A 14,118-nucleotide genomic window follows, 5' to 3' on the forward strand; every position below is an offset into this window, starting at 1 on the left:
TTTTTAGGAAGAAGGTCAAGTAAAATCAATAGAATGTTGTAGCCATGTAATAACATAAAAGTATTTCTTATAATCATATGCATATCATTTTCAGAAATGCAAAATACTTTCAAGGATTATAAACAGGTACGTACTGAAAATTCAGTAAAACTATTTTAGATTTAATATTGTATGTCCTGTGATTTTCATTAATACCAACAAATCATCGGACTGCAACATATGCTTTCTACTGTGAATATAATAGTTCAATATGTGCCGGACTTCTGCCAAGAATGTCTGCCGTAAAATCTATGAAAAGATAAATAACTACTTCTCTTTTTATTCACAACATTTATCAAGCGGATATATGGTTATTTAAAAATCACATGAACATTTTATTTGAGAAGCATTTAAATTGAGGTAAGGAAATGAGAATGTGTCAAAGCAATAACAACCCGACCATAGAGCAGACAACAGCCGAAGGCCACCAATGGGTCTGCAATGTACCGAGAAACTCCCGCACCCGTAGGCGTCCTTCAGCTGGTATATGCCATATACATATGCATATGAATGGACTAAACAACGACTTTATCTTTTACTAACACTTAATTAATTGCATTTAAAGAAAGTATATCTTTCAATCGGATACTAATGATGCGTGTTGCTTAGATTAAGGTATAAACTCGAAAAGAGTTATCCTTATATATATAGGGTGATTTTCTAGTCAGAGGTTTCAGTAACTGTTATGCAACTGTTCGTATCGATCATACTGAACAGTTTGAGAAGCTAAAGAAAAGTACTGCATTTTATAATCGCATTGCAGATTATTGTTACATTGTATATACATATGCACTTTTATGGATCTGTAATCCGTCGATAATTTTATCTTGGCATTGATACTCTTAAAGTTGGATGTGTATTGCTTGATAACTAAGTCTTAGATGCATGGTTGACTTGATAACTTGTTATTGGTTTTGCACTAGTAGTAAGTAACTGCCAGAACTCTCAGACTTGTACTTAGTTTATTTTTGATAATGGGATGTACAAGTACACAGCCACGTCCACATTGTGTTTTTTTTTTAGATGTATTTCTATTTGTATTCATCTAATAGGTTAATCCTTTTTCAACTGATTCTTATAGTTCGTTATTATGATTTACTATTACACTACTGTCCAAAGTTAAGTCGAGGGTTGGGATCCCGCGAACATATCTAACACTATCACATTCTGTATGAGTGTGCCTGTCCCAAGTCAGTTGCCAATCATATCACATCTTATTTTTATATGTAAGTCTTAAAAGCCACTGAACAGTACTGAATTCATAGCGGTGTATGCATCTTAAAATTCGAATAGCCGACACATTCCCCATTTCTTTTCACAATTCTAAGTAGGTTTGTATTCCACAATATTATATTTATTCTATAGATGTAAAAACTTCTTTCAATGACACATACTTCTATAGTAATTTTCTTCTAATTTTTATTTTGTTCACTTAAAGCTCTTGGGTTTTTACAAATGTTCGGGAAGATCCAATGTTAAACGGTACTCCATTTGCTGGACCCTTATTACGATTCTAATGTGCTTTCAAGGTCAATTAACGGGAATCCAAAATGTTGTTTGTGAACAATCACATTCTTTGGACGTTTAAGACATTTGCACTTACAACATTCATAACAAGATCTTCGAAGAATCCGTCTGAAAGCACAGCGGAAATCTCTAGAAAACATCCCATATATAAATGGATTTAACATAGAATTACAATAACCTAACCAAAACATCACAGAAAAAGCCAATGAAGGAACACGTGTCCCCAAAAACGCCTCTATTAGATACATTGTAAAGAATGGAAACCAACACATTGTAAACACTCCAACAATTATGGCAACCGTTTTGGTAGCTTTTGTTTCTTTCAAAATTTTTCTTATATGAATTCTATGACGACTCTCTGGTACTGTAGCCAATGATCTCGATTCCATACTTCTCTTATTCATAGCGTATATAAATGGAGTAGATCGCCTCCTTTTCATAAATGGACTATCTTCCGGAGTTTTTGTATTATTGTTTAGTTTGATCTATTCCATAAATAATATATATTATAAATCTTACAATAAAAGAAAACCATTAAACACATTGGAATATAAAATGAACCCAAAGCGGAATATATCCTGTATCCTTGGGTAGATATGAGTTCGCACTGTGGCGCTGTATTATTACAGACGACGGGTTCAATATTTACCCATGATGAGAAATTGTTATTACCGTAAGTGGTTACGTTTCTCGTTTGGGTTTCTTTGGAATATGAAGTTTTATCATTCCATCCTAATAACGGAGGGATACATATTACAAAGGATAAGAGCCATACAAAAGTCACGAGTACTTTACTCCGACGTCTGGACATAGCACTAGCATACTGTATAGGCTTAGTTACAGCTAAGTATCGGTCAAAACTTATGGCTAACAAATTTAAAATGGAAGCGGTACACAGCAATACATCTATAGCTAGCCAGATACTACACCATACTTCACCAAACGGCCAATATGTCAAAATTTCTAATGATGCCGAGAAAGGAATAACAAAAATTCCCAACAAAATATCGGAACATGCTAAAGACACTATATAAGTGTTCGTGTTTGTTCGTAACTTTCTTGTTGTAATTACTGCAATGATAACTAAACTATTTCCCGCCAAAATGACCAAGTTGATGATGGTCAAAGTTAAAGTTGTTGGAATTAAAAACGAATTTCGTTTTCGCTGATACATGTTTCTTCGTCAGCCATTCCAATTCGATTCTCTAGTTTTTATGTTATTTGCTCAAGTAAAACACAAGCTATGTTGTAATAAACGAAGCAGACATGCCTTTATTCATTCATAATCAAAGCCTTCCGTAGTCAATATAGCTGGTAATTCGTTCTGAAAGAAACGATAGAGACATTAATTAAATATCTTGAACGTAACGAGTGTAACAGTAATAGTTGAATCTCTTTACGATAACTTCTTAATATATAATATATCGTTACAAAATGGTCATTGCTTTCAATCGCGCTTTTATAGCCACGAGTTTTTATAAATTATTGGATTTATAGAAACTGTTGCTTTCAAGAGTATTAATTAATAGATTGCATACAATAGAAGAAAAATCAGTTATTATAAATCAAACTTAGAAATAATATATCTAACTGCTCACCAGCTTACAGTGTCAGCTGAAGCAATCCTTTAACATGCACAATTAAAAAGCAAATTGATTATGAAATAGCAGGTTTTGTTTTTGATTATTATATCATGAGGCACAAACTACTTCTTCAACAGAAAATCTATTGTTACCGAAGAATAATTACTTTGTTTCCAATTCATTTGAAAACTTGCGGAAGACACTTTGGTAATTAATATATATCAAAGCCACAACATATAGTTTACATCCAACATATAGAAAATTAAAACGGTTAATTGATTACGTTTGATCTATTTTTTGATACGTTGAATAACAGAAGAAGTTGCATGCAATATAAATAGACTTACTTCAAAATACAAAAAGTGTATATCCAGAAACAAATCGCTCATATAACTATGAAATGTAACTTTTCATCAAGTATTGACTAAAAAAAATGTCTGATTATTAAATGGAGATGCACGTATAGTTTATACCACCATGGTGTTGACTATAACCACCTTTTATTGTAGAGAAAATTAGCAGAAAATCTGAATGCATCTTTGATTTGCTATGTAGAGCGTATTATTAGATTCTTATAATTTAAGGTTCAATACATAAAATCTAAGCTTCAGATAAACTTTCTGTCAAGATTTGTCGTTTGTAGATGTTTTATCCTGTAATGAAAACACTTTTTTACAATTTGATAAAACTATTGATATCTTATTAGCAAGTTGACAAATGTTAAATAAACAAATACCTATGTTTATCTGTGATTTCCCGAATAATTATTTTTTTCAAATATTAAAACAGATCTAATGGCCTTCGGATGTTGTCTGCTCTCTGGTCGGGTTGTTGTCGCTTTGACACATTCCCCATTTCCCTTCTCAATTTTACTGAAATATAGTGATACGATCTTATGATAAATGAATTACGGTAGAACTGTCAAAACTGTACAGATTGTATCAGTGTACATTTTAGTTTTCAATTCATTAAAAAATAAATAAAAAAAAAATACGCAATTGTTGAAATTATTCCACTCCCCCAGTTGTGTTATATCCTTTTTGGATATTTCATGCACTATAGACTAGAAAGTAGTTGTATGAAAAAAGAAAGAATCTAATCAAACACAACTTATTGATATTGAACAGCTTTCGCAACATACATTACTGTCGAATTTAAAATACGCCTGTTCTGTAGTTTATCCAATTTTTAGGTCCATTGTTAGATCGTTAATTCAAAACGGAAGAATTATCAATTGATATTATAAGTTTAAGATATACGCGTTAGCTCGACGAACCAAAATGACGGGTTGGTTAATTATTTTGACGCAAAATTTGACAGGGGAATTTTTGGTTGGGGCAGACAAAAGTGGACTTGATCGTCGACTTCTGTGCAATGACCGGATATGCCGTCGCCATTGCGATCATACGCTGCGGAATATTTAAAAAATCCAGTACAGCCAAACTGACGATCACCAAGCATCAGTTGTATTGCTGGGCAGGAGAAGTCCTATTGACTACAGCATTCAACCTTCGTGTTTCATAAAAAGGTATGACAAGATCGGTAAATAATTTAAAGTGATGAACAAACGACCTTACCTGTCGACCTATGGCAATTATGTCAAATCTCAAAAACTCATGGCACTAAAAAATTCAGTGTTTCTAAAATGATAAATAGGACACACCCTATATGTGGGATTGGTAAGGTTATAATACGGAAATATTAGTGACGAACAGGTGTTGAGAATTCCGCATATTTTTTTATACTGAGATAAGTTTATTCCGCTGTTACTACTAATATCTTTTTCGTAACGACTTTGTTCACAGGCCTAGATTTATATTTAGGTTTTAAATATGCACGATCTATTGAAGCTGAACGGTAGGCTTCCAAGTATATAAGCAATTGATTTTGCTTCATGTACGCTTACTAGTATCTCCATTGTAATGCCAGTCAATCGTGAAGTATAGCACTTTAGAAAAAATAGAAGGAAAATCACTTCCCCCTTTGCTTTTTTATATACCATTTTGATATATTGGTTATAATTAACCCTTTTAATTTTCAAGATATCATCATGAAGTATAACAAAATTTATCAATCCATTTCACAACTCATACATTTTATATATTTTTTAAATAACATATAAAATGTATGAGTTGTGTAATTTGCCAGGAAATCATTTTGAGGTGAATGAATTATTTTTTTATGTCATTTTGTGATTAAATTATCACATTCTCCTACGTATTACGGCTTGAAACATCAATTTAGAAAAAAAAATCTTACTATAAAATTAAGACTTTCAATCAATTTCTGAAAGTAAATGTTAATTATTCAATGAATTAATTATACAGCAGTATGTTCTGTTGGTGCAAATTTTAGAAAAGCATTAAGACGTTACGGTGTTTTAATTAAGCTGCCATTAATTAAGATCTTAGTCTACCTGAACTTACAAGTGTATAACATTATAACTTTGTAAGAATGTACCGAATGATTTTTTTATTTATTCAATGAAATTCCTATAAAAAAGCTTATGTACAAACATATTATTTGAAGTTTGTACAAATTAAGCGTTCCATCACAAAAATCTTGATATACTTGAAAGTTGTCAGAGGTTCTTACTTTGCATTAAAAAATCATTATTTTGAATATTTGAATAAGACACATATATGATAAACGTTTTGAAAAGCTGTGTATTTGGAACGACAGCTTAAAATTAAAAAAAAAAACGCCTTATTGCTCCAAAGTACTTTTGTGTTTCCATCAAACATCATTTAGCTGGTCTTATGAAAAACAATTTAGATAGCATTGACAAAAACCCGCTGATAAAAATAAGTAATCATGATAATTAAAATCTGTCTATAATAATCATTTAAATTAAAAAAAAAAAGTAACTCCACAGATACAAAATTTATATTACATTTAGAAATTCAGAAACACATGATATATGCTTACTGTCGTACTTGTCATTGTAGACACCCTTCTTGGCAAATTTTTAACAAATTTATATATATATATATATATATTAATAGGTTAAAACGCTTTGTAAATATTCTATGTCCTAGAATTACTATAAATACTTAGGTTAATTATGCATTGTTGCACTTTTGCACAACGATTACTTGTAATCTTGTTTACATAATGTCGATTTATTATTCAGTAATGGATTTGTTTAAGTGAACGAACTGATACCTAGACAGTCTAAATACACAAACTAGAAGTTTGATCTGATTTGTGATTTTGTATGACGTTCTTTGTTGTTATTTTATTGACGGGAAGAAATAATCGTTAAAGACATCGAGTTAATGAAATGTGAAGGTTCGGTTTCACAAATTATTTTGATCTTATTTTCTTCAAAAAGGTATTTTCCGGTGCAAACGCTTAAAACTTGCTTGAAAGAAAGGAATGCTTCGTCAAACAATATATGTGTGTAATAAATGAAACTATGAACCGAATTCTGATCAGGGAAATGACAAAACATATTTGAGTTGAGTGCTTTTTGTTGACCGATATTTGTTCTGTAATTTGAACTATCCTTGTTTGTACAGCTAACTCAAAGAGCTGTATATTCGTACATAGATAGATAATTTGCATTCTAATCACCACAAGGCAAAAATTTAACAGCAGTGGCTGGCAATAAGATACAAAGTGGTATTCTTTGAAACTGATTTTGAATCCGACCGAATATTTATATCTCATTCAAACTATGATGATCATTGCGTTTTGATTTAACAAAAATGTCTCTTTTGGGGTTCCGATTGTACGAAATACATTGCTATTCAAGCAGTCTATGATTCAAATTTGTCAACCCTACCGTTCTAAAAAGAAGTTCATCATGACAGAACAAGTCAGAAATTATCGTAAATATATTGTAGATTAAAAAAACTTTACCTTTGATTTTCGTTGCAAGAAGCATAAGGACATAGGTGGCTCATAGTTCACAGGAAAGTTTAACACTTCGGCCAATCACATTATCATGTTCCTCAATACAACTTGTTTGTCAGTTTTAACCAAATTGTTCAAAAATTGTAAAGAGACAACCTTCTAAAATAAAACCCCGGTTTGGTTACAGGCGGATAAAAATAGAGGCTACCTGAAATTATCTTTCAAATAGATTTTAAATTGTCAATTTAGAAAATATTTCAACCTTTGAAACTACAAGCCAAAATATTTCAACATGTTAGAATATTTTTTACGAACAAACTATCTGTATCTTAATATTTCAGAATAAATATCCTGCTAAATATAGTAAAGAGGTAAATTGACAAATCAAAGATTGAAAATCCGAAGAGACACCAGAGGAGCTGAACGAGATAAGAGTGTAAAAATTAAATAACATACAACAACATGTCGGGAGTCACGTAAAACATCTCGTCAGTCGCTGTCGTTGTCAAGTGGTTTGTTTATTTTGATGATTTAATAAAAAAAAAATCCTGTCTCTTTTGAGTTCATTCATAACTTTCCTAGAAATGTAGACCTTGGTCCATTGTTGAAATGTTATAGGAGTGAATACTACACGATCAATTATCTTTTAATGTCTTATCACGTTTTATTTGAAGATAATAGTCAGTCACTGTTGCGTGGTACTGCTATAGTATTTATGATGCAAAAGAAAAAAATGAATGGATATAGATTTCTTTTCAATTGAGAAAATTGCATTTATATTATTTTGTGAAAGATACACTTACTTCATAACAAAAACAAAAATAGAAAATTAATAAAATATGATGCGTAATTTGCAATTGGCATGCAGATCATTTGATGTTAGTAAACAGATCTGTTAACAAATGTATGAAATTGATTTTTATTTTGCAAATTCATTTAGAAAAGAATATTTATACTCAGATCAAGAAAATGGAGTGTTAAAATTTGTCAAACGAATTTAAACAAGATTCTATTACAAGCAACGTTTACAACACTGCAATCCGACAATATATGTTTATTACAGCAGATCTCCAGTCACACTTTCACGTTTTACTACGTTTTAAAATGCTACGTTTCAACTACGTTTTAAACAAAAATGTCCCGTTATTTTGAAAGATAGGTTTTACTAGATTTGTGCTACGTTCTTATCACGTATTGCTACGTATTAGTACGTGTAGACCCAAGTTTCAACCACACATTGATACGTCTCAATACGTAGTTAACACGTTTTGTTACGTTCTGCTGCGCTTTGATACGTATTTACTAGGTTTCTACTTTGTTTCAATTTTCACTACGTTTGTTGTTGAATTTTCAAAACATACGGGGCAGGTCCCGTTTTTAACAAAGGATCACTACGTTTCGATACGTTTCCTTACGTATATTCCCGTTTCGCAACGCTTTCAAAATATATTAAAACGTAGCTCTTATAACATGACAGTGTGACTGGGGCTGGCTTTGCCCCAGTCACACTGTCACATTTCAGGAGCTACGTTTTACTACGTTTTGAAAGCGTATCGAAACAGGAGTATACGTAACGAAGCGTATCGAAACGCAGAAGAAACGTAAAAAAAAATATTGATCCTTTGTGCAAAACTGGAATTCAACAACAAACGTAGCGAAATTTTAAACGAAGTTGAAATATGGTAAATACGTATCAAAGCTTACAGGAACATAACAAAATGTGCTTACTACGTAGCGAAACGTACATGTATCAATGCTTGGTGGAAACGTGGGTCTTAACGTACTAACACGTAGGAAAACGTGATTAAACGTGGCACAAACCTAGTAAATCTAGCTTTCAAAATAACGGGACATTTTTATTCAAAAATATAGAGATGGGATTTTTTTTTCTGAGACAAGTGCTTGTCGGACCATCCACAAAAACTTGCGGTCATCGAATGTTCCGTATTTCAGTACTTTGGTTTATTTAGGAGAGATAGCATAATGATAATGTTTAGATCGCACTACAAACCATTAAAGTCTGAAATGGCCTATATCTGTACTCAACTGTACTGATTTTTACTCGACCAGTCTGAATTGGTCTGACTTTTACTTGATATTACTCGACCCCAGTCTGAAACATACTTGACTGTACTGAATCGTACTTGACCCTTATCTTTGCCATTGAAAATAGTCTGAACTATTACTCGACCAGTCTGAAACAGTCTTAACCCATTCTCGACATGTACTCGACCTATTTTTCCAGCCTAAACCATACTTAACCAAAGGTCTGAACAATACTCGACCAGTCTGAACCATACTAGACCAAAAAACCTCTACTTTTTTTACTGTTAAAATAAATTTCTTTTTAACTGACATATACAACAGCAGCCAACAAAATTTATAAAAAAAATTAACCTTATAAAAGAAATATATCTCTGATTATATTTAGGATAAAAAATATATTATATATAACTTATATCAAAAAGGGATAAAGTTAGATAAATAAATAAAATTGTTTTTCTGATTAGTGGTGAATTATAAAGTATAACCTCTGCTTTGGGGTAAACTCATAAATAAGATCACACCTGGTCAGAGGTATTAAATTCTAGATAACATTGATTCAAAATTGCAACATCCTGTTTAAATTAAATAACAAGGCCTTTCGAATATACATGTATGTACTAGATAAGTATTACACGAATTTAAGAAAATAGGGCTTTCTTTTTACCTGTAAAACACATATGTACTGAGGTAATTAGAACATATTAAAGTGCTTTATGCATGCCATGTTAATTTGACAAAAAAATACTTAAATTAATTGATTTTTTTTACTGTTACTTTGAAATACATTTCCTTTTTTAAAAAGGTTATCAAGGATTGCTATGAAAATTCTATTATTATGATTATATTAAATTCTTGATTTAATAAAACAAAACAATTAAGCTCTCATTTTTAAAATTTATTAAGTTGTTTTATATACTATTTTATATATATCTTAATAAAAAAACATACACTGCATTATTATCTGAACTCAACTGACACCATAAATCTATACTAGGCTTAAGTTAATGGTGAAAGTAATCCAGTTACCATAAAATACTTCCAAAATATTCATAACATTTTGAATAATATTGAAAATATTAGTCACAATTCATTTTTTTAGATTATTTGATCAGCTTGTTTTATTTATATTTTAAAAGTTGATATATAGTATTAAGTAAGTGTTGATTAATATTAAGTTGAAGTTATAGTATGATTGATTATTGTGAAATTTTAATTTCAATACTGTATTGAATACATTTTTAATTTCAAGTTGTTGTTCAAATTTCATTTTTATTTAAAAAAAATCCTAAATTGATAAAATTCAGTTGATAGATACAAAGAATAGGTCTAGGTTGGTTAAGACTTGGTCGAGTATGGTTCAGACTAGGTCGAGTATGGTTCAGACTAGGTCGAGTATGGTTCAGACTAGGTCGAGGACGGTCCAGACTAGGTCGAGTACGGTTCAGACTAGATCGAGTACGGTTCAGACTCGTATACAATGGTTAAGTACTGGTCAAGTACACATTCAGACTGTTAAGTATAGTTCAGACTACAGTCGAGTATTATCAAGTAAATCTCAGACGAATTCAGACTGGTCGAGTAAAAATCAGTACAGTCGAGTACAGATATATGCCATTTCAGACTTTTAATGGTTTGTAGTGTCGGTAACAGACCATTATGAACCGCCATAAAGATCAAAGTTTATACGTTAGACAAACTCAGTTTTGTTACATCTGTATCCAGAGAACTCTGTTTATATAACGTACTACACAGCATCTTTTTACTTAAACAGCCAATGTCATCTTCGCTTATCATAAAGATATATGAATGTTGTAAATATAATCTAAAGCACCAATTATTTAATTATCTGATAAAACAAAGCATACTTCAAAATCAAAGTTATCATGACATTGCTCTCTTTATCGTGATATCATATATCATCGGAATTATAAAACAATAATTGAAAATTTGAAAATTGCAAATATTTGTTTTTATTTGAGACAATTTCACAATTAACTTCTATAACTGAAGTCGCACAATATAAAGATTTTTTAGTACGTTTATTACAAACAGAAAATATAAGAATGTGGCGGAATTAAACATGTTTGAAGGCGCCCACACACCTCTAACCTGTGGCAGTGGTACACAATGTAAAACACAAGAAAAACTATAAAATCCATTAAAAACGTTTTAACCCATCAGATCGATTCAAAGCAGAAAAACATCCAACTAAAACACAGACCGGATGTGGTCTTGAATTAATAAAGTGTTACTTTATTATTTTTAGTACTAAGTTAATACCGCTGCTGGTGGACTATTAGTATCAAAAGTTATGTTTAGTTAGGTCTGTAGTTTGCCAATGACATTATTTATATCATGCATTGCTTGACCAAAATCACACATGTCGCGTGAAAATGAGATGTGTCAAATTAGATTTGAGACCTACCTAACTCAACATCTATGAAATATTGATACCACAGAAAAGCCAAAAAAAAAAAAGCATCGGTCATATTTTAAAATAGCAAATTACATTCATCAACAATATATACACACTGGGAAATCTTCTCGGAAATCAGTAATTAAACATAAGCACACATATTAAAAGCAAATGTGAAAAATCTTTCTTTCGTTTACTTCTGTTTTAATTTATGGCATACTACAGCTTGCTGATTATTTTGTTAATTTTTTTTATCATGTAATCTGTATTTGTCCATATCAAGATAACACGTTCAATGTCTGAAGGAAGATTATTGTGAACTAACTGGGATTGATGTCACAATAAACTGTAAATGAAATTAGAACGATGTCTCCAACCGTAAGACATAAGAGATTAAGTGAGATTTACGAATATTTGAGGCATTTGATTTATTGACACGGTGACCAACTTATGCTGTATCTCTCAATAGAGCACCAGAGACAATTGTGAACAGATAAATCATTTTCTAAGTTTTGTTTTCAATCAGTAACATCAGTTTGCAGTATCTTGACTTATTGCATAGCAATATAATATTTCACACAGAAAGTAACCAAAAGTTACCGTGTTATAAATTCTATTATCACATATTTGTAACGAATATGTGTGGTTTTGCATATATAATAACCTCCAAAATGTCCGAGGTTAAGAGTATATCGGTTATTGTGCCCTGATTCCAAATGACATGACGTCCTTAACGACGTTTTAATTGCTTTTGTGATAAAAAAAAAAACAAAAAAGATTTCGGACCTCGGCTAAAGCATCGAGGCCGATATGGGAGTCTCGGGATGATACCAGGGCCAATATGGAAAAGGGCATCTTATAATATATACATATTGCACTAGTGCAATAATTCTTCAAAATTCATGACGTCATCAACGACAAAATCTTAGTTTAAACCAATTTTTACTTTCAAATATTATCTTGCTGTACAATAAAAGGGTTATTGCATGAATATTTGGGAATATCGTCCCTCGTAGAACATATATTGCACTCGCAAGCTCGTGCAATATAAAATTCTATTCAGGACAATATTCCCCAATATTCATGTAATAACCCTATAATACTATAATTAATATTCTTTATTGTTTCAATGCTACATGTTTTAATTGTTTTATGTCTATCGTTTTTGTTATTTATATATTTGTTGGTTTGGTTTTTTTTTAATTATCTATTAACAATCATATTGTTTCGATTTTAAACTTAAAAATAAAGATTCTTATTCTGATATGCCATGTAACTGAACATGAGTAGGTACCCAAAACTAATAATTAAATAAAATAAATAATGTATCACTGGAGCCTTTTATTTAATCAAACAGCAGCTTTCCCTATATACATGATATAACTCGAGGTCAACAAAATGAACACGAGAACTGCATTGTTAGTATTCAAATAGTGTTATACATATTCATTACCATAGTACATTGAGACAATTTAATCATCAGTTGATGGATTACAACTGTCAATTTTTAGCTTCTTAATTGAACTTAAATTAAGATTGCAACTCCTACATAAAAAATTGACCTTGCATGATATTGGCTGTTCTGTTTAGGTTGTATATCGGTTTGTTTTTCTAAAATATTTTCCTCAGTCATTCTTTGTTTCATGCATCGCATGTATGCGTCATAAAATGTATCCAAAAACATACATTAATGCTTTATTTTTATGCATGGCATGTTTGCGTAATAAAGCGTATTCGAAACATACACCAATCTTATGATTTCATGCATGGTATGTATACGCCATAAAGTGTACCCAAAACATATAACAATCATATGGTTTCATGTATCGCTTGCATAGTACGTAATAAAGGGTATCCTAAACATACATATATCTATCTTTTGGTTTCATACATTGCATGCATTAGTAATAAAGGGTAAACTATCCAAAGCATACATCAATCTTTTGGTTGCATGCATATGTGATAAAGGATTTCCAAAACATACACACATTTTAGTTTCATGCATCGCATGTATATGCAATAAAGGTACCTATTCATAAATATATACTATACGCATTTGAAAAAAGTTTAGACCTTTGATGGATTTTTTAAAGTGTATTCACACTTTTTTTTTTAAAGACTTGGGACGATATACTAAGAGCTTGACATGTTGTATTAACATTCGACTATGATTGAAGACCGTATGATACCCTTTAGATATATTTTGGTGATTGTGTCGTTAACAGGATGTTATCTAATGAACACATACCCCATAATTGAAAAAAAATAGTGTAAGTCATGCTGAATTATACTATCAAAAGATATGTCGTTACATGCTTATATATTATAAAGTTGTAAAACATTTATTATAGTATATACGTCAATATCATTTTTAGGTTATCATAACAATAAGATTTAAGCAAAAAGGTTAAAATCACGAGCAACCAAGTTGAAAAGGACTATAAATACTGTTAGGTATCAAATTTGAAAAAAAGTCTACATATTTTCTTTTTTGTATACTTGGACAAAAAACAGAATAAAACACAGAACCGATGGAAGTAAAGTACTATAATCAGCCATAAATGACTGGTTTGACAAATAGACAAGGGCAAGATAACTATGATGCATTATGTTTACAGAATTATTGCAATAATGATAGAGATTGTGTAC

General features: G+C 31.0%; 1 protein-coding gene across 1 annotated transcript in view; it reads right to left on the reverse strand.

The window, feature by feature from the left end:
* Positions 1-287: 287 nt before the first annotated feature.
* LOC139521489 (probable G-protein coupled receptor No9) overlaps positions 288-14,118 on the reverse strand; it is a 71,433-nt gene continuing 57,602 nt past the window's right edge. The window contains exons 2-3 of the mRNA XM_071314964.1: positions 2,075-2,890; positions 288-2,042 (exon numbers count right to left, since the gene is read on the reverse strand). Coding sequence (XP_071171065.1) covers positions 1,545-2,042; positions 2,075-2,740 — 1,164 coding nt within the window. The 5' untranslated portion in view covers positions 2,741-2,890 and the 3' untranslated portion in view covers positions 288-1,544. The remainder of the gene's footprint in view (positions 2,043-2,074; positions 2,891-14,118) is intronic.

Source organism: Mytilus edulis, chromosome 4 (genome assembly GCF_963676685.1).
Source record: "Mytilus edulis chromosome 4, xbMytEdul2.2, whole genome shotgun sequence".
NCBI lineage: Eukaryota > Metazoa > Mollusca > Bivalvia > Mytilida > Mytilidae > Mytilus > Mytilus edulis.